Raw genomic sequence first — 21,039 nt, forward strand, 5'->3', positions numbered from 1 at the left:
CCATGGTATTGACCTGGAGTGTTCTTAATTGAAGGAAAGCGAAACGAGGTGGCTGCTGCTCTCTCTCGTCGAAATTTCACCTGTGTGAGGTCCTTGGTGCCAAAATTAGTAATCCGATTCTTTACGCCTCCGCTGAAAGAGCTGGGGGCATCTCAAAAATGAACTTTTTGTCCCACTCCTTGGCCAGACAACCACATCGAGAGCCTTGGTCAAAGGAGCGGTTTCTTGTGGAGCATGCTATTGCTCTTGGATCTGCCCTCGAGCGCAGTACCGCACGTACCTACACATCGGCTCTCACATCTTATATCGCGTTTTGTAATCTTCATCAATGGCCCATTACTCCTACCCTCGATACTCTAAGTTTTTACACCGTGTACATGTGTTACCATATCAAGCCCTCTTCTGTCTGGTCTTACCTTTCAGGTATTTGCGCTGAATTGGAGCCTTTTTGGCCGGAAGTCCGTGACTTTCGCAATTCCGGGTTAATTGATCGCATCCTGACTGGGTGCTCCAAGCGACTAGGAGCTCCAGCATCTAGGAAGCGTCCCCTCACCGAGGATAACTTGCGGACCATCTTAGCAGCCCAGCCTGATCACCCTTCTCATGATGATCTCCTTTTCCTTGCCATTACCTTTACCGGTTGGCATTGCCTGATGCGCCTTGGGGAGTTGGTTGACCCAGATGTTGTGTCTTTGCGGGATTACCGGAAGTGTATCAGCCGAGTAACAGTCAAATTCGCATCAGAACCTCGTCCACATGTGTCCTTTGTCTTGCCGATGCATAAAGCGGACTGGCTATTCAAAGGCTCCATTATCGTCCTGGAGCGCCGACTCAATGAACTGAACCCTTTATCCATCTTCCAGCAATATCTTTTATCGCGAGATCTCCACTTTCCACATCTGCCAGAACTTCGGTTGCGCGCTTCTGGTCTTGCACCCACACGCTCTTGGTACATTGGTAGATTGCGCAACCTTTTTCCAGGCAAGGAGTTTGCTGGCCATTCCCTCAGATCTGGCGGTGCCACTGCCCTGGCTCTAGCTGGCACTCCATTGGCAAATATTCAGCGTATTGGTCGCTGGAGTTCAGAGGCCTTTCACATCTATCTCCATCAGAATCCGATTTTGTTACAAGGAACACTTGCCGGTGTTTCCGCATTTGATGGGCATCATGCAAATCATTGATCTCTAGTTGCACCACCATCCACCCCTCTGCCATCCTGGTTATCGGGTCAAGGTTACAGGTCGCACAATGCCCGCGCAGCCAATTCACAGACTGCAAGCCTGAAGTTCTAGGTGCATGCATACTTTTGTGCATGTCAAAAGGGCGTGTGGAATGGGGTTAAAAGTCAGAACACCGATTCCAAACTGGTGAATCAATCAAGATCATGAGGAAGGGTACTGACCACACTTCCCTCAGGACCAGATTGCAAAATCTGTCTGATCAGAGATATTGAGATCAGGATCGGGGTCTATGGTGACTCACGATAAATCAGATTGATGAGGGAATGTGGGCGTCTCTAGTGGAAACTGGGGGGGTGAGGAAGAAGTGCTATACATGCTGAAAGGAGGTGGGTGACAGCGAGCACAAGGTAAACAGCGATGGTTGAGACGAAGGCAGCTTGAATTCAGTTTCAATTTTGCATTATTTATGTATTTAATGCGCTTCACGCTGCTTGGAATTTGGCGTGTCATGCAGTGAAAGATGCCATTCTGGTCCTCAATGTCCAAGTTCCGATTTCCCTGTATTTTCATTGTATTGTGTGTACTATGGGGAACTGCACTTGAACACCTATTTGGGCCAGCTTCTCCACTAATCCTGCATCAACCGTCTGATTAAACACCCAAACAATATCATCGAGCACCGGAAGGTGAAAACATTGCTTCTGCTTCCACTCTTCCAAATCCCTCCCAACAACAAGTCGAAGGGATGTCTCACCATCCCAACAAGCCATGTCTAGCGTCAGTTGTTCCAAAGTTGTTGGAAGAAGACTGAAGAGGTCTACTTCTCCGTGGTTTGGATCGTGGAACAAGGAACAAGGGATCGTAAGGCTTCTCAGGGACTGGAAATGGGAAAGCGTTCCAATGGGTGTTGATTGAGGTGGGGCGCTCCATGGGATAGAGATAGATAATGTCTTCAAGCTATGGCACTGGAATGCAAGACTCCGGTGCAATAGTGCACCATCTTCTATCTCACCCTCCCATACGAACTCCTCTAGTGACCGAGGTAATTGGAGGATGTTAAGAAGAAATGGATCCCCTTCAACAGCAAGCATGAGGGATCGCAGATTCAATGACTGCTTTGCTGGCACATCCCCCTTTCTGAACTCCTCAGAGGTAAGAAACCCATGTAAAGACATAGTAGACAGGTTGGGGAGAGAAATGAATGGGGTGATATCCTCAATCCTGAACGCATCCCAGAAGAGCTTAATCTTGGACACAGAACGAAGGCCAGGAGGAATACTGTTGCCAACCCATTTCGTTAGATCTCGAGGGCCACGGGATGAATAGGGGGATTGTGGTATACAGATACTTAGTGTGTTCAAGTTGGGAATCAAATGGAGGAGCAATGCAAAGCATGCATAGCATGAAGCAGATTGAAACCATGGGATTGCAAGAGAGTGTAGGCCTTTCTCTTGGGCAGCTTGTTGTATCAAGTGGACATCTCTTTGCACTTCTTCTGGAAGCTCACGTTCTGAGCGTTTGACGTGGTACCAGCGTATCTGTGCACAGCGAACAATGCGGCCCAGATCTGGACGAAGTATGAGAGTTCGAACAAATTGATGAAGCCTGCAATCCAATACCGGGGCTCCTTCCCCCACGATTGAAACAGATTTGTAAAGGAATAACTGAGCAAGAGGATGAAGACGATGGGAAACAAGGGAAAGGCTGAGTAGGGTTTCAAGAGCCCCATGCACCATGATTTCGCAAAGAATATCGTTGGGAAGTGCCTCAAGAATCATCTTGTTTCCTGTGTTCCAGGGCAGCTTGTCAGTAGGGGCACTGAACTCTCCAAAGGTATGCCAAACCTTGAACTCAGATACGTGATGTATGTTAAAGTGCTAACTACGTAAGTCACTACGGCTAATTCCAGTGACGGCAACGAGCCTGTGACACAAATTTGTGTCACAGTGAGGCACCCATTTACAGTAGAGTGCTTGCGCTTTGCGCTTTGCAGACCTCAGGACAAACACAATCCAGTCATTTGGAGTCTGAAATTATTTAAAGGCAAAGCGAAAAAGTAGGTGGTACAGCGACAATCACAGTGGAACCAGCACGGACTACCGTGCACAAGGGCAAATAATGGAATACTTGTGGGCAGACATAGGAACACCACCAAGGGGCACGTTGACACCTTTCAATGCATACATGACAGTGTCATGTGCAAAAGCATAAGAGAGTACTCCGCACGGTGTTGAATGCCATGTGACCTCAGAACTTTCCCACACTATCTCATCCCATGCACTCACGTCCCATCCTGCTCTATCCAACCCCTCTTCTCTTCGTTGGCCGTTTTCCTTGTTATCTACTTCCTCCATTGTCTGACTCCGCTGTCGTGATCGATGGTATCGATCATGGAATATATGATAAATCTTTAACGATCAACGACGCTGTTTTTTTTACAACTTCTATGTCACATTTTCGATGGTGAATGCTACCACAGTCCCCTCTCCGCTTGCGTAAATGTCTCATCCCAATGGCCCGACTGCGATGTCTATTCAGGATACCTATTTGATTTTCTGAGTTCCAACTCTGTGTCATATGAAGTTCTGAAGCTTGTATGTAGCGCTTTGGGCATTTTAGCTTGCAATCGATATCATGCATCTCAAGTGGACTGCCCACTAATTTTACAAGAATTCAGTCTCACTTCCCGATCGATTGAGTGTACTTGCACTTCGCCAGACTCTGCACTGCCCACTTGTTCCATTCTCAAATAACTATGTTGTTATATTGCAAGCGTCAATCATCTTTCTCGCAACAACACGATACAGGGAAAAATAACAAAAACCGGATGCCATGGCAGCAAGTGAAGGTCATACATGGTGGCCTTCAGATACGATGGTACTGATCAAACTGAACCGATGGCACATTGACACCTTGAAACGTAAGAAAAGTGAAAAGAAAGGGGAAAGAGATAACAAATTTTCACCGTCGAAAAAAGCGTAATATTGCCACGGGTGTATCACTCTGTGCAGAGTAATCTGTGCCCTCTATGTGCACTTTAACGGTAAAATACATTGTCCAGTCCGATTGAGGGTTATCAGCGAGGAAAGAGTGGCAGGTTCTGCCACGTCAGGCAGCGTCCACCAGTTATTTCACAAGACAAGGCCAGGGAGCCTTCGGCCCCTCTGTCTATCTTGCCTGAACCAATTGGTGGGTCTTGTGATTGTCTTCATATTGGCAGGTGTTGGCCGAATTTATTCGGTTATTCATGCAGAGACTGTTGGAATATCAACGCTCATCGACAACAGCCGAGCTGCAGCGAGGATTGGGGAGTGATGAGATTTCTTTTTAATCATCATGACTGACAACGATTATACCTTTTTGTTTCAGAGTCGCGGTACCATGCGCTCTCAATCTTTATTTTGTCTTACATCGCCAGTTGTCACTGGCGATCGCTTTAAGCGATATTGGCGCCAGTCGTATAAGTTACGCTGGACGCTGCAATTTTTCCCTCCCTCAGTTCTCCATATCGAGACTGAGGTGATACCATTTCGTTTTATCTATGTTTGCTTATACTTTCATGTTATATAGTTTACACGCAATAGGTAAAAGAACAATAACATTAGTTCTCCGTATTGAGACTGAGTTTACGCGTAATAGCTCCTATTTTATTAGAGACTTCAGTCTTACTGGTTATCTTTCCTTTCTGGTTGTGAGTCAGTTCACTTACAACATGCCTTGTGACTGAAATATGGGTAAGAATACATGCGCGAGGTAATTGCAGGAGGACCGAAGGATCTAGTTACTACTGTGAAGAATCGATCACTGATCGCGGAGTGTTATCGAAGTTCATATTTATAGGAGGTTGCATTGTGTCAGCGGGGCACTCGGTGATCCGATAGCATGGAAGACGTCGTGATGTTGTGATTCATGATGCGAGCGATCAGATTGCATTGCAATAAAAGTTGGTCGGTGCGTTGGATCGAATGATACAGCTAGTACATCTGCATTGTCGAATCTCGCTGGTAAAAGAGACCCCATGTACCAGCAGTCTTGCGGCTGTCCTTGCATAGGTGGTTGCTCGGATCAAGAGGCTTGAGCGTGATATAGGTATATGCCACGGATGTGAGGCAAGTGGATGCGATCGGAATGTCACTGGGCATGCGGCTAGCCAATGAGAGCGACAATGCGCTCCAATGCACTGGTGAGACTCTATACTTTGAACAGTTCCAGGGCGTGTAGTGTGTGTGCCGTCACAATCATTGTGAAAGTGTGTCGACCGAGTGCTGTGGTATAACCTGGCACTTAGGTTACGTGTCAAACAATTAGGCGTTAAGAAAACACAGCCAAAGTGCTAATGGATGCCAAATGAGCACTGAAATCGATGTCAGGGACGTCAATCCCACTTCCGGACATGAGTGCGAAATGGGAGCCAATGAGAGGACTGCGTCAGAACCGACCCAACTTGGGGTTAAAACCTTAAAGAGCGAGGTCTAATCAGGAGCCTCGCCTATGGTCGGATGGCCAATCGCCCTTTAATCACGTTTAGTACTCTATTTCACATGTCTAATCCTGTCTCACTTGTGCGGCCTGGAAATGGCCCTGTGCTCTGTGCTTTTGCGGCACTGAGGGAGCACGAGGGATGAAAACCTATCTGGGTCCTAACTGAACTCTGAGTTTAGTTTCCCCGTGGCACGATGGGACCTGTAACTTACCCATGCTGACCAGATAGTACTGGTCTCTGCGAAATTACGTTGCATTTTCGATCGACTCATCGTGTGCTCTTGTGAGTCTATCGCTGTTGCGAAACACTCGTTGCTCACTAAGGCGCTCGGCCTGACTTCCTGATTCTTAGTCCTGTCTCACGCATAACTCGATCATCTTACGGTCAGAGTGCTGAGTTACTCAACATATGTCGCATGATGAAGTCGCAGGGACCGGACCCACTGAACGCCCCAAGTCATCGACAAGTGCAGTCACCCTCCAACAGCTCGATGATGTGGTCCGCAGGTTTGGAGCAAACTGAATCTCTCTTCGTGAAGCCTATGGGGCCCTTTTGGATGCCCTCGACAATGAGCAAACGACCAACAAGATGCCCCTTTACACGGTACACGGTGGAACTGGAGCAAACCGCTGAAGCCAGAGTACGAGCAAGGGCCCGAGGGCAGCGTGAACTCGGCGTTTGTGGTGGGCCAGAGCAAGTCACTGCTCTACTGGATGGGACTCTCGAATCAGGCCCTGATGCTTCGTCTAGGGCTCCCGCTCAAATCGTGCAACCTGCCCCAGAAGCCTCGTTGAGCGAATTCAACACCATACCCCACAACCTTCAAGCGAGTCAGTGACGAGGGAGATGACCACAGGGCAGAGTTTGCATGGAATTGGCAGATTGGGAATGGAGGAGCTCCTTGGGACACGGCAGATGAGGCCTGGCTCACCAATGCCCAAAAAAAACCCATGTCCTCCGGAATGTCTATGATGCCAACATCCAAAGGGCAGTCCACAGCCTCACCAGTCATGGAGGACAGCCCGACTTTCCCCTGCTCCTTTGGAAAGACAATCGCTTCATCGATGAAGACAGGTGCTCATGCACCATTTAAGTACAATGACCCCATTGAGCTTGGGAACGGAGCCAAAATATCAACAATATCCAACTCACGTAGCAAGACAGAACTTACAACTGAGGGGCAATGAATGGAGGCGTGAAACAAATATATCGCTGCGGTTCTCTGGGCATACCCACACCGGGTGGTCAAGTTTCACACGTACCACCAATACATCATCTGACACTTTAATACCCATCCAAACACCACTCTCACCATCAAATACAACCAGGCTGCCAGGGAGTTCTTTCATGGAAACACCCACCTCGCTTGGAAGTGACCCTGGCAAATTGTAATGGGTTGGCCTGATACCAGCTCTGCTAGGTAGCCCCGTCACTATTTGACAGGGCCAAATAACAGATTTCGAGTGCCGGGACCTCCTATCAGATACGCGCAGTCTGATGGGGTCATCCTGATGGGATTCCTGGGACGTACTGACGGGTGCCCTGGGAGTTATTGATAGGTAACCCCATCTGTTTTAATAGTGCATCACAATACATTCATTTGGCATGGTACTACGTAGTAATACATGGCGCTTTCCGTTGCAATGGCGCACCGACTAAGGTAGCAGGAATACCCAAAAAACGGAAGATGACGCTGCAGGCTCACCATCACTTGGCCACAGCGTACTATAATCCCAAAGAAATCCAAGAATTTCAACATAAATACAGGGGAAAGCCATCGCTGGGGTCATAGGTCCCAAGCACGAGTCGGTTTCGAAGAGATAGAAGTATAATCAGTGTAGATGGTGGGGAGATGGCAGGGGAAGAATGGCGGAGTGAACGGCGAGGGACACATAGTTCACTCATCCATGAAACCCGACCTGCGGAGATCTAGTACTTGTACCTCATTGGCAGGAGTTCGCTTTCGCTGTGGAGGAAGCTGGTCTCTGTGTATACGATCAACGTTGGTACCAGGCCAATTTCCCAGGGTTGGCTATGACATGTGATCTGTCCATATCTGTCACCCGAGAAATTGCCTCGAGGCTTCTTACCTTGTGCTCGTGCCAGCCAGGATGACCAATAATGGACCAACGAGGGGCCAGGGGAATTTCCCAAGGGGTTGGTCCAAACAATTGTGGGACGCAATGGTGCCCCACATTGCTCTGAACCCTGGACTTTCTCGGTATGCCTTGTGGAGAGACTTCCACGAAAAGGTATGTTGGAGTACTGTGAGGTTAGGAATGAGATTCAATTTTTGTGCAGTATCCCGACAAATCACCAGCTACTTACTCTTGTTACCACCAAAGATTCCGTGACGATTTTTCCCAAGCAGTGAGCAAGTACCTCAGGGAACGTAGAAACCTTCCGGCAGCCAGAGTGACACTGACGAGGAGGCCAGAGGGTCGCTCCGAGGAGCACCCAGCTTTCTCGAAAGATGAATGGGCTGCGGCAGTACGATGGGTTCTGACCAGGGAGGCCCCGTCAAGCGTGGATGAAAATGTGGAGAGTTGGCGAGAATTTAGCATGGAGGTACGCATGGATGGCCGGTAAGCTGCAAATGAAACCTAACACAACCACAGAATCCATCCCATAATGAGCTTGAGTGGATTGGGCTCTACTATTCACAATACGACCTCTTCCAAGATATAGAATGTCAAGTCCGTTGTTCGAGGTACTCACGTTGAAGGGATTGCTGGTACCATCACCCTAACATACACTGTGGGAAGCTAGAAATCTGAATGCTCTTCTTCCTATCCCCACCAATCCCTGCATACCATCTGTGTCGCTCAAATGTAATATACGTGCTTGCGGAACATAAAATCCTTGGTGAATACACGACTAATGTTGGGATTCATCACAACGTTAAGATGATATATTACAGATACAATCACAGCTTTGTCAGGACAAGATTTTATGACATGATTTTGGACAAATACATGACGAAAAAAGGATTTATTACATAGATGTGGTGAAGGGAGGGACTGCAGTGCAAGGTGTAAACATGATGCTCGTTAACCTAGAAATAAGACAATCAGCAACATGATGAATGATTGTTCTTTCCTCCCCTCTGACCTGAACTCCTCAAGCTCACGCATCTAGTTTTTGCCTGGCCCAAGCTCCTTAGGCTTGCGTGCCTCCGTGTTGTGGGCTATTGCTGTAAAGCGTACCTGGAGAGTAATTTATAGGTGCTAAAGACAGGGCAGAACACCAAGTACCTTTCTCTTATCTTGTACCGCATATTTGTCATGGCGCTTTTGCAAACCTTTGCTGCTGTACTCAACCTCATTCTCAACAAGGGCCACAGTTTTTTTTGGAAGCGGACACGCTATTCGAAAATGAGCGTGTCAGAAAAGCGCCGCAGGTGTTACATGCGTTATGGCGGCTTGTGGGGCATTGGCAGCTGGTAGTGTTTCAATGAGTGAATAGAGAGGACCGTGATGGACGCCGCAAAGACCAGGAAGGGCCACATGCACCATGGCACATGACCATAACATCCCAAGCACCCCCTTTTATTGGGCTCTGACACATAATCAACAAGCTACACTCCCCCTCCCACCTTCCAACTTTGTAGGCAGCTCTTCCCCAGTCACCAGAAAAATAATCAAAATGTAAAAAAGAGAGAGAGAAAACAATGGACAAGTTGGCGCTTCTGCCTTAGGCAGCACGCCCTAGATAGACTTCCGCCTGGGACCTTGTTCACCTTGAGGGATTATGCTCTGATCCCCATGTGCCAAAGTGTCATGATCCCAGGGAGCATCAGAAGCGCAGAAAGAAGGAAAGATGAAACGAGTGGAAATGGAAAGCTGCAGAACGTAAGATGTACCCTCTCCCCAATGGATAAGTGCTGAGATCAATGGATCTACATACAGTCTTTTCTTGTAATTTTGTGGTCAGCTAACTTGCCATCACGAAGAGGGAGGGGAACTATGGGATGGTGCAGGGTTACCAATTATGCTGGCTGGGTTGCAAGAGCCGACTAATGGTCCCCAGGTGTGTACAGCCATTCTTGGGCAGGCTAGAGAGCCTGGATTGCTAGGCAGCAGAAGAGCGGCCCACCCTTCCACCATCCCAATCCATATTCCTGCACCCGAGAGAAAAAAGAGTGTGCACAGCCTCATATGGGTTTTATACCCAACTGGCGCTATCTGGAATTACGTGAGCGGCAACCAGAATCATGTCAAAAGGTCCTGCTATAAGCCATGACATAGTCCTTTATCTTGTCATATTGTAGGGTAAAACCACCTGTATATATATGAGGATCTTATACATCGTGACTACTGTACATGCAAGAGGAATAAGCAGCGAAATGACATAACAATAACAAATGAGCGATCAAAGGGGCAGTGGTATGGGAGGCTGTGGCTTGGGTGGTAAGTATTCAGGATATGAGACCATACTTGGAATTTGGAGGAAAGAAGGGCCAGATCGTAGGGGTCCATTTGGCCTCAGCGGCAGCAATAGTGATGAATGCACTTGCGCGCTTATTCTCACATGTGAAACCACACAATTGTTTCCATCTGAGCTCAATTCTACACTGCATATCGACTATCTACATGCTGAGTACAAGAGGAAAGTGTCTAGCTAAAGAAGCAAGCACCCGGAAAGAGGAAAAACACATCATATTCCCCCTCATAAATCCCAACAGATGGGTGTAGGGGCGTGTGATCGTTACTCTCCTGGTGGGTCACAGGGTACAGGAGGAGCAGCTCGAATAGGAGCTATCGCACATAACTCAGTCTCGTAATGGAGAACTTATATATCAAGATATTTCGCCTATCGCGTGTAACTGTAACACGAAAATACAATGAGTTATGCGCAAACACAGATAGGAGGGAAATGGTATCACCTCAGCCTCATAATGGAGAACTGAGGGAGAGAGAAAAATTACGGCATCCAGCGTAACTTATACGACTGGCACGAATATCACTTAACGCGATTGCCAGTGACAACTGATGATATAAGACAAAGGAAAAATTGGGAGCATGTGGTATCGCGATTCTGAAATAAAAAGGATATAGTCGTTGTTAGTCATGATGATATTAAGTTAAAGTAAAAACTCCCCAATCCTCGCTGCAGCTTGGCTGTTGTCGATGAGCATTGATATTCCAACATGGTGGTCCATGCAGGTTGTGCAAGATGCCTTCGTCATTTGAAATTTCTCAGAGTTTTACCTGAGTCAGACATGTCGTCAGTCCTCAATACCGCGACATATGAACCCTTTTCCCCCAATGTTCACGCTGGAGACACCAGATGGTGCCTACATTGCTAGACGGTAATGTCGTACTTGATGTTAAAGTCCCCCAAGTGCAGGGCACGATGCCGCGACCGTACCCGATCTCACAGCACCAGAGTGCACCGAGCTCAAGCTAAGGCCAAGAGGCCTTAGTATCAAGTTGCCATCCAACGTCGATCCTGAGCCCATGGGCAGTGCCTACTGTAGCAGCACCAACCCAAACTGTTGTATACGACATGAGAGTGCAGGCACAAAAGGCATAACCTCCACGGCCTAGCAACCCCCAGCCAAGCCCAAAGAGCTAAGGCCTCCCAACCCTAGCTTCGAGTCCCTGGTTCCGATGATGAGCCCAAGCCTGCACACGAGTCACACGACGCCCCAGCCCAAGCTGACAATGGCGCCGAGCACCAACCAGTAGAGACCCCAGCACGCAAAGGACATCAGTTAAACACCCATGTTTGACTGAGTCTTCCAGTGCAAAGTTGATCGCGCATTGTATGGAATTCTACAGCGAGAGCGAAATCAGTAGCTGTGGGCATGGGTTAGCTATGGGAGTGGAAATGGGGCGTACTGCTGTGCCCGATCCTCCCATTTGACCTATGGTTCCCCAGTATTGCGATACCGAGTTCTGGGTAGTTTGGCACTGGAGCCGGTTGATGGTGGTAATGACAAGGAGAAGCAAGGGCACAATAAGGATTGAGGGTTGAGTGTTTGAGGGTCAATGCCAATGTTGTTGAAGCGCACGCGCTGAGATGCCGTGGGAAAGCTCTGAGCGAGTTACTGTCTCAAAAATGGAGTCAACTCCTTCAAATGAATCCGTAGTTGTCGAGGAATCCAAGTTTTGCGCTTGCCATATACCTTTGACACGGTGTCGAATGTCACGTGATACTTTCACCTCCCTGTTATATTGTTATATTGTCATGTCGTGGAGTTGTCCAAATTTATTGTTATATCTACATATACTAGCTACATATACTACAAGGCCAGGAAGCCTTCAGGTGTGCACTCTCCTGTGTTGTATGACTATATAGGTCTCGTGATTGTCTTCGTGTTGGCACGTTCATGCAGAGACTTCATGGTCACATTGCTTCTGTCTGCTCAGGTTTCCGACCAGGGTTTTTCACTCTTTCCGCTCAGGAGGAGCAACTGCCCTCGCTCTCGCTGGAGTGCCTCTTGATCGTATCCCTGCAATTGGGCACTGGTCATCCGAGGCCTTCCTCATTTACCTTCGTCAGAACCCGTTGCTGATTCAAAGCACTCTCACTGGCCATTTGGTCTTTGATGCGCAGCGTGCAGGCCACCTACATCAATCACGGCCTAGTCTTCATCTTATCTCACCACCTCCCTCCCCTTCACCATCCTATAATACCATCATTTTTTACTGCTCACCCTGGGCCGCTCCTTTGAATGGCAATTGCTGCTGGCCCAAGTTTACTACTTTGGCTAGGACCGATCAGACTGTTTAAGAGTACATACAACGTTAGAAGGTTAAAGGATGAAGGAGATCTCACCTTGGTTCCAAGTATGTGACCTGAGGAGAGGAAAGAAAATTGCATGAGGTGGCTTTTAAGCCATCCTCTGCGTCCATCAACATGGAAGCATCAGGCAATCCTTTAGGGAAATGTCTGTGTGCAAGAAATTCAATTCATAGGACTCAATGGGCAGTCCGCAGCGTACAAAGAAAAACAAGGAACTTCAACAAATTCTGTTTGAGTAGATGATTATGTTGTCCAGGCAAGTGTCAACCCAATTTCCATTAATGATATACCGATCACATGTAGTCATGTGCCAAGTGCTATATATATATGGAGGATAGCGGCGTTGGCCGAATTCACCATCGCTGAATTCACCAATGTCTATGCCCAAGGAATTCGAAAGTTTTTCGGATCTGGTTCAAGATGCTTTGGACGACTTTGGGCCCCAGGATGAGTCTTATTTTTACCGAGTCCTCATTGAGACAGTGCAGAAGTTTGGCCCCTGGAGAAAGGATCTTGTGCCAGACCTTGTGCTGAGTCCGATGTCACATCTGCCCACTTTCAAAGCACGAGTAGGCAGAGAAATCTTTCCATTGATCATTTCTTCTATGCTGCTGGTTCACACTCACTGGTTAGGTTGTCATCAGTACACTTTCGATTCAAGCCTATCCGGTGGCACCCTTACATTTGATAAGAGCAACAGGCGGACCGTCCAGTACTGGTTAGGCAATGTTATAGATCGCCTTACTGCATTATGCAGGGAGCCCCCCAATCTCCTTCAACTTGGTTCTACCTCCTGCCCCATTCTTCCTGATGCCCAAGTCCCCACTTTACAACACCTCATCAACCATGCGGTACATCTAGAAACGAACTCCCAGCACATAATCAGTCACATTTATTATTGTGCGGCCACTCTGAGAGAGATGTGTGAGGTAGGACCACTGGAGTTTTTTGTGAGTATCACTAAATTCATCATCCCCTTTCTTCACTAAGAGCGACAATACAGAAAGCGAAATTCTGCCTCACCACCAAACAGTATGCCTCCTTCTTATCCCAGGTGGGTCATACTGACGATGTTTCAGTTATTCCTATGTCAGCCCCCTCATAATGGCCATATTGGTCTCTCCACTCTGTAAACAATGCCTTGCAAGCTCGACCAACTAACTTGTTATGTACAAGGTTTTTCTTTTATATGAACTAGAAATGGAATAAAGGGAATGGGGATATGTGAATGGCTGTCAGGGACCGACCCAGGGTCAAGAGCATCCGGGTGTATCACCTGGCACTGAGGAGGGCCTGGTAGGGTGTGATGTGGTGCACATAGCAACAGGCCCAGTGTAGTCAGGCGTCCCTGGCCACTTAAGCTGAAGTGGGAAGTGTGAGAAGAAGGCTACTTCCCAGTTCCCACTTAGGCTACATATGTTTATATACATGTGGCTGAGGCCACGTGGGAGATGCCACATCATCTACACACAGCTATGTATCTCTGCAAGAGATCCCAGAAGCATCCAGTGTGCAGGAGGTCACCCAGTGTGCCTGGGTCCAGGCATGTTGCACTGTGGCCAGGTCAATGGTACATTGATGCAAGGAAAGTCATCTGTGTAATTGAAAAGGAAAGAAGAAAGAAGAGAGGGAAAGAGAAGAAAAGGGAAAGGGCAGGAAGGAGGGCAGGGGCACTGGGTGAGGACAGTGGGATCGGGTGGGGCTGGACTGGGTGGAGTGGGGTCAGGCAGGTGTGCCCTGACAATGACCCAAGATGGTAGTAAATAACAAGTGTCCAATCAGGCAACAAAATGAATGGGGGAATTACAATAGCAGATCAAAAATGGAAATATAGAGATTAACTCCATTGATTGGTGCAGTAGTTCTTGAGGTATGGCCATTGACAGGTGCTGTCAAGACCACATGAGGTTCTACATCATGTTGAATCCTCCAAATATCCATTCTGGGAAATGCACTGTGGGTAAGGAGGGGTGGTTTAACATCACCATCATTTAAGGAGTTGGTTAGATTCCATGTGTGATTGTGGAGATGTGGGGGATCAAGTTGGCAGTGTGGTTGGGCATTGGAATTTTGACTTGGTGCATGAGGAAAAATATGGAAATGAGCTGTTGGATAGTGATGCAGCAGATTAGAATAGAACCATTGTATGTGTAGTGTGTGTTACCAGGTAAAATCTGCTAATCTGGGAATTTTTCGGTGCACAGACTTGTCTCCACAACAGTATTCCTGATTTCCATTATTTGATTTGACTATAGTTGGGTACAAAAATTCCCATCACCAGAAAGGTCAGGGGAGTGCAGCAACCATTCTAGTTACTTGCTAAATCCCCATTTTGATCCACCACTTCCCGAATTCATTTTTACCTCTCTGTCCCTAATTGGACACTTGTTATTTGTGGCCAACTATTGAGCCATCTGCATTCCCTCATTCCATTTAGCAAGACAACCTTGTACAACAACAGAGCAGTACTGAATAGACCCAGTATCCAAGGAAAAGAGATTGTAAGGAATGGGTGTTGGATGCAGAGCATGTGCTGTTGCATGCTTTTATTTCTTTGTTTGGGAAGGGTGAAACAGTGAGGTCAGACTCAGTGTACAGAGTGCTGACACTGTGGGTACTTCTACTTGAGAGGCCTCCATATAAGGTGGAAGTGCAGTGGCAGTGAGGTTTTCCCACTCCAACTCCCAAAGGTTGGGCATCCAAACCAAATCAAGCATCCAAATCCAAAAAAAAATCACCCTATAACCCAACCCAACCCAACACCCAAACTCAACTCACCTGACCAACCCCTCTGCCAGTTGCACTCCATATATATATACTATCTCTCTTCTCTACACCAGTTGCACTATACACTTCCACTCTCTTATCCCCTCTCCTCTTCCTCTTCCTTCTCCTCAGGTTCCACTACCCTCTTCTCTCTCTTCCCTGCTTTCAGCTCCCACCTTGTCTACTTGTCAGGTTGTTGGGTCCCCTCCAAAGTTCCACAGTTCCACAGTCCCCAAGTCTAGTTGCCCCACTGTGAGGTCTTGTCAGGGTTCAGCACCCTGCCTTAGGGTGCCCCGGACTCCCCACCTACTTCACTCCCTTTGTTCTTTGATTGTTGCCTTGTTGTTGCCTTTGTGTGTCGTTGTACACACATGCACAGGATAGCGTGGGAACTTTCTGAGTGAGCAGCTCACCCAGAATGTTCCCATGGGTCACAGCCACAATTCTGGGTGAGCAACTTGCCCAGAACGTTCCCACACTTACTGGGCACTGCCACCTGGATGTTCCCTCTGGGTCACACTACACAACTCTAGGAGCTGTATAGTTTGGGGCATGTGACCCATTCCTTTAGAGACCTTTACCCTTCTTCTCATCTCATGCCCCGCATAGTGTGAGGACAGGTTAGATGGGGGTTGAGGTCAGGGAGCCTCCGAGTCTGAGGCCAGGCCCTGACAGGTCTTAGTGGGATCACTCAGCACATGAGGCCATAAGTGATACAATGGTATGTATTCTATGGTGTGTGTAAGCAGTTAATGGAAGTTCCCGCTTACCCATGTGACTTTATGTACATCATAATTACATATGGCTCAGGGTTTGGGGCTATTTCCCTGACATTCTCCCCCCTTGTGTTGCATATGTGATGCATACATGGTTAAAGAGGAAGAAAAAAAAGAGGAAATTACATTGAATTTGAAATTATCAATGAGTGTTTTGTTATTGCCACTTTAAAGTGGGCAATTTGTACATGTTGGTGAGAGAAGTTGAAGGAGTGAATGAGTGTGAGGCCATCACTTTGAAGTGAACGGTGATACATGGGTATTGTGAAAGGGAAAAGTAATAAAAGAAGAAGAAAGTTTTGAAAATAGATTTCGACCCAAAGATTATATATCTTTGGTATTTCTCCTCACTTGTTCCATGAGGATTTGTGTGTAAATGGTGTTTACACACAAGCGGTGGTGGATGTGGGTTAGATGGAGTAGAAATTTCTGCAATTGTTACTTGCAGTTCTTCGCATACAATATTGTGTGCAGGTGTCATGGCCATGCATTCTGGCCCATTCCCTGCCCATCCCGATGCTGCCTGAGCCCATTCCCACCATGCGAGCATGAGTGCGAGCCCCAACCTCAGCCCTATCCTCCCTGAGGACTCCCTGCTCACTCCCCTGCTTGCCCCTAGGCTCCCCTACACTTGGCCAACTCCTCTACCCCACCCACTTGGCCCCTACAGGACTGCCATCATTCCCATGCCCGACTCCGGCCCAACTCTGAGTCCAGTACTGCTACCATTACCATTGCCACTATCGCAACCCTATGCTCTTTCTTGTTTACCTGTTAGAGACCGGATACAAGATGAGGGATACGTCTCCATGGTGGAGGGCTTCGGCCTCAGCAACTCAGACCAGGAGCACTGTGCCTAGTTACACGTCCATGCCCTAATTTACTTACTGGCAGTGAGAACTAAAAGGGGGGATAACTCTAGTCGATTTTATCACTGGGGTGTAACCTATCTACAAGTTATGTATATAGAGTTACAGCGAGGGCAGGCCCATGAATGGTGGGGCCAAGTGGAGCAGAGCTAACGGAGTTAAACATTAGCCGACTGAATATTACCAACGAGTCAGGTTACAGGGTTAGCGGAATGACAGCTATAACCCAGAAATGGAAAGGAGGGATAGGCCTGAAGGTAGGCTTGCAGGGCAAGCAAGTGAATTTCCCAGCAGGGGCAGGAGTGCGCTAGCAGACGTCGGAGCTGTCCAGAGGCCTTCGGGGTTCCTGTCAGGGATCAGTAACGACCCTGGACCCTATGCCGGCTGTGCATATGTGCATGGGAAGTATGCCGGTAACTCCCGTCTACTCCGCTTACCTAAGCCCCGGTGACCCGGATCATCTCTGGCATTGTTCTGGAACATTCTATGATCACGTGATTCTATCGGCAATCTGTTTGGTTTCCTTATTGCCGGACTCTACATGTATATAGCTGACCCTAAGATGGGGACATCCCTTTCCCCTGGCTTTAATCACAACTAGGTTATCGGAGCATCCTGCGTGAGCATGCGCATCCCCTGACAGTTCTGTACTTAGGGAGGCATAGGTAATATATTGAATTGAGGGGGTGGTGACCATTGAGGAGTCGGAGGTGATTGCGGAATATGGAGGCTCCAAGGTTAGTGACAAAGGAGCAGAGAAGGATCGGAGGTAGTGGAGGATGATGGCTGTAGATGGATATGACATTATTGTTTGTTTGACCCATGGTCATTGCTGGCTAACTCTGATCCCTATTGATATTTGCTTCCGGACCCTTCGGCCTTCGGCCCAGGTCCGCTCCCATTCATTCCTTCTCTCTATATATATCCTGAATGATACTTTATTGTACTTCAGCTCTAATATTGATTTGACCATGACTCCCCAAGTCCTGACTCCAGCAAGGCAACCCCAGTGAGTCTGAAATGAGGGCCAAGAGACAGCTAGGGGGCACAGCGCTCCTTGAGAGTCACTGAGGCAAAATGCCCTACCTGTCATATCCTGGAATCCTGACCCCGTGCACTCCCACCACACCACACCTTCCTAACAACTTCACCATCCCCTACACCATGCCTCCCCACTCCCCAAGTCACCTTCCTTCCTGACTGTCTCAGCTCCGGTCTGGTTGCAGCACACCGAACCTTGGCCACTCCCATCCTGGAAGCTCGGTCCCGAGTCGGAACATTCAGAGACTCCGGATTTGCTCCAATATCCCGACGGACCTCCGACATCCCGTGACATACCCCTAAACCATTTCTCCACCCATTTCATTTATTGGAGTCACCCAACATCCTTCGGATATGCAACTCCACTTTCGGAGCTACCCGCATCCTTCGGTGACCCCTCTCATGTCATCTCTTATTAGTCACCTTCCATTCTTAGCATGACTATCTTCTTCTTACCATTCAGTCGGCTAACCCCCTTTTACCCATTTCTCGTTCCCATTCATTTTCCAGCCTCTTACTCCGCCCTCCTCGACCCGACACCTCGGTTCCCCGTTCAAGATATCGTTCAGGACCTTTCCGTACCTCTCGGTATCATTCGGCACCTTTTGGTGTTCTTCTATTATCATTGGACTTTGACTAAGTCCTTCCCATTCCCCCTTATAAATACCTGTAGATTAGAACCTGTAGTTTTCCTCAGTTCTAATCTCGACTAAAATGCTCCCCCAAGTCCCTCTGAGTGAATCCTGGCCCCTTTCTACAAGATACCTCAGACATAAGAAATACAAGGACTAACTGAGACATAATGGAGGCACAGCACTCCCTCCAAGTCACTGAGGCCATGTCCTCCTTAGAGCCTCTTGTACCATCCAGCAGAACCAGGCTTCCTGGAGAAGCTTCAGTCCACTACTGGAGCTCTCAGATCCCCTCCAGTTGAGCCCCACCTGCATTCGGACTCACGCATTTTCCCCTACGATCCGGGTTTTTGACACTACCCTTGGGCCTTGTTCATGGCATTGTGGCCATTGTGGCCTATAGTGGCCCACAACAGCGACCCTCAGTGCCGACCCTGGACCTGTGTCTAACAGTGGGGCCTTGAGTTGGGGGAAGGTGTTTTCACAGGCACCTGTGTCACTTTCCCTTTCTTCGAGGGTAGAGTTATTGTGTCATATCCATACAATCCTGACCTCCACTCCAGGCTCCTGGAACTCTGAAACTGACTCTGGAGCCCTGCTTCCCTTCCATCACCTTTCTCCTTGCCGACTCCCAAGAGGTTATCCCACCTCCAGCTCTGACACCACCTTTGGTCCAACTCCGGAACATTCCAGGTCTGACCTCAACCTCGACACCTTCCAGACAAGCATGCAACACTTATGCTCCTGACTCCAGACCTCCACTCTGGAATCCCATTTGCATCTCTGTCTCTGGAACCTCTGGTCTTAGCTCTGATCTTGGACTTTGACCCCACCTCCACTTATACCCATTGTATTGGTTAGCCCATTCCATTTATTTACCTTTGCCAATATTCCAGAGTTTTACTTCCAAGTTCGGACTTTCTGGACTTACTTTGGACCTTGCAACTATTGCATTGCTCCATTCAATTCTGCTATTCTCCCTCATTCCTATTTGGGCTGCAGCTTCCTTTCTATTCAGTCAGCTAGCCATTCCCCACTCCCATCCTCCTTCCTTCCTCCTTGGGCCTTGGCCCTTCACTCCTCTGGGAAACACCATTGAGTCAAACCTTTGACCCTCGGCGTTGTTCCTCCTTCCAGCTCCCTTGCTCCTTTTGATTCTGGACCCCTCATTATATACAATGTACCTAGTAACTTGTAACCTCAGTCCGAAATCGACCCTAAGAGACTTCCCCTCTGCTAGATCTAAAATTAGGGACCCCCAGGACAGCCAGGGATGGCACAGCACTCCACCTGAGTTGCTGAGGCTGAGGTCCTTCCATGCTAAGTCTCCAATTCCACTCCGGAATCATCCGAATCCGCTGTATCTAACATATTGCCCTGGAGGGTTCCTCCAGGTTGTTCATCTGGACATCCGATTGCTGCGTCGGATGCGATGACATAGCCTGGGCTATGGTGTCGAGCTGTGGACTCAACGAGGTGGGTGCTTCCTGGGTGGGAGTGGGTTGTTGTGTTCCTGAGCCACTTGGCTCAGGTGTAGAATACAGTAAGTTTACCGTTCTTCCCATGGGGAAGGATGATTGCTGGCTCATTTGTCCAGTGCGGAGACTTGCATCTCTCTCTCTCAGTACTTGGAAGCTTTCGCTTCCTGCCCAACAGCTTTTGCAGCGTGTTCCTCAGGAGTCCTGAGTGGTTTGAACTGGGACTTCACATAGGCAGCTTTGCCTAGACTTTCCCAGGAGATTTGTCCCCTGTTCTCTGGGGAATTGTAATCCTCTGCAAGTTTTGCAATACTCAGGAGTTCCAAGAAATATTTCTCACTTTCCTTCGCTTTTTTGTGAAGGACTCTATGTACCTGTCATATCTGTACATACCCGATCCCGACCTGACTCCCAGACCCTCATCTTCACCACCTCCGGAGTCCTACCCTATTCCTGTCTGGTCCGATATTCACCTTTGGACCAAACATCACTCCTCTCGCCACCCTCCTCCTCTTACTCCTCCTCACTCATCCACATTACCTCTACCCTTCCACCCCTCTCCCCACTCCTCTCATCACTCTCCTCCCTCCTCCCCTCTTCTGCCAAACCTCCACCAAGTTATGACCTTCCGCTGCTGTCCTGTACCTTGTACTTGGACACTGCCCGTACCTTCGCTCCGAGATCCCATCTTAGTCCTGACCTCAGACTTTGACTCCACCTCTGCCTAAGTCCATTGCATTGGTGACCTCATACTATGTAAACACCATTTCCAACATTCCTTGGACTTTCAACCCCGCCTCCACAACCTCCATAAGCTCCGCAACCTCCAAGCTCCACAGATCATACTTGGCATTTTTGCTGCTTGTAATGTATCTTTCGCGTTTCCCCCTCATCCTTATTTGGACTGCTGCTTCTCTCCATTCTAGCCAGTTAGTCATCACCCCCACTTCACCTCATCCTCCTGCCCCTCTGGGCTTCACCCTCCCTATCTCGGATGTAGCACAGGTTCTAACCTATGACCTTCAGTGCCAATCCGCTTCCATCATCCCTTTGTCCCCATTCG

General features: G+C 48.3%; 4 protein-coding genes across 4 annotated transcripts; 3 read left to right on the top strand and 1 right to left on the bottom strand.

The window, feature by feature from the left end:
* Window positions 1-1,747: 1,747 nt before the first annotated feature.
* Window positions 1,748-3,535, bottom strand: EI90DRAFT_3018991 (uncharacterized protein; the record flags this gene model as incomplete). The annotated part of the gene is made up of 4 exons (XM_039057289.1): window positions 1,748-3,025; window positions 3,064-3,104; window positions 3,145-3,208; window positions 3,467-3,535. 4 exons carry the CDS (start codon window positions 3,533-3,535, stop codon window positions 1,748-1,750), a joined length of 1,452 nt encoding a protein of 483 aa, XP_038912433.1.
* Window positions 3,536-7,775: 4,240 nt separating this feature from the next.
* On the top strand, window positions 7,776-8,433 carry EI90DRAFT_3018992 (uncharacterized protein; the record flags this gene model as incomplete). The annotated part of the gene is made up of 3 exons (XM_039057290.1): window positions 7,776-7,916; window positions 7,966-8,232; window positions 8,353-8,433. 3 exons carry the CDS (start codon window positions 7,776-7,778, stop codon window positions 8,431-8,433), a joined length of 489 nt encoding a protein of 162 aa, XP_038912434.1.
* Window positions 8,434-9,239: 806 nt separating this feature from the next.
* EI90DRAFT_3291688 (uncharacterized protein) lies at window positions 9,240-9,959 on the top strand (the record flags this gene model as incomplete). The annotated part of the gene is made up of 4 exons (XM_039067295.1): window positions 9,240-9,515; window positions 9,598-9,693; window positions 9,718-9,887; window positions 9,935-9,959. The coding sequence occupies exons 1-4, from the start codon at window positions 9,429-9,431 to the stop codon at window positions 9,957-9,959; spliced, it is 378 nt and encodes a 125-aa protein (XP_038912435.1). The 5' UTR covers window positions 9,240-9,428.
* Window positions 9,960-12,788: 2,829 nt separating this feature from the next.
* EI90DRAFT_3018994 (uncharacterized protein) lies at window positions 12,789-13,519 on the top strand (the record flags this gene model as incomplete). The annotated part of the gene is made up of 3 exons (XM_039057291.1): window positions 12,789-13,364; window positions 13,405-13,468; window positions 13,494-13,519. 3 exons carry the CDS (start codon window positions 12,789-12,791, stop codon window positions 13,517-13,519), a joined length of 666 nt encoding a protein of 221 aa, XP_038912436.1.
* Between the last annotated feature and the right edge of the window lie 7,520 nt (window positions 13,520-21,039).

The sequence above is a fragment of the Cantharellus anzutake genome, assembly GCF_015039405.1.
Source record: "Cantharellus anzutake strain C23 chromosome Unknown EI90scaffold_50, whole genome shotgun sequence".
Lineage (NCBI taxonomy): Eukaryota > Fungi > Basidiomycota > Agaricomycetes > Cantharellales > Hydnaceae > Cantharellus > Cantharellus anzutake.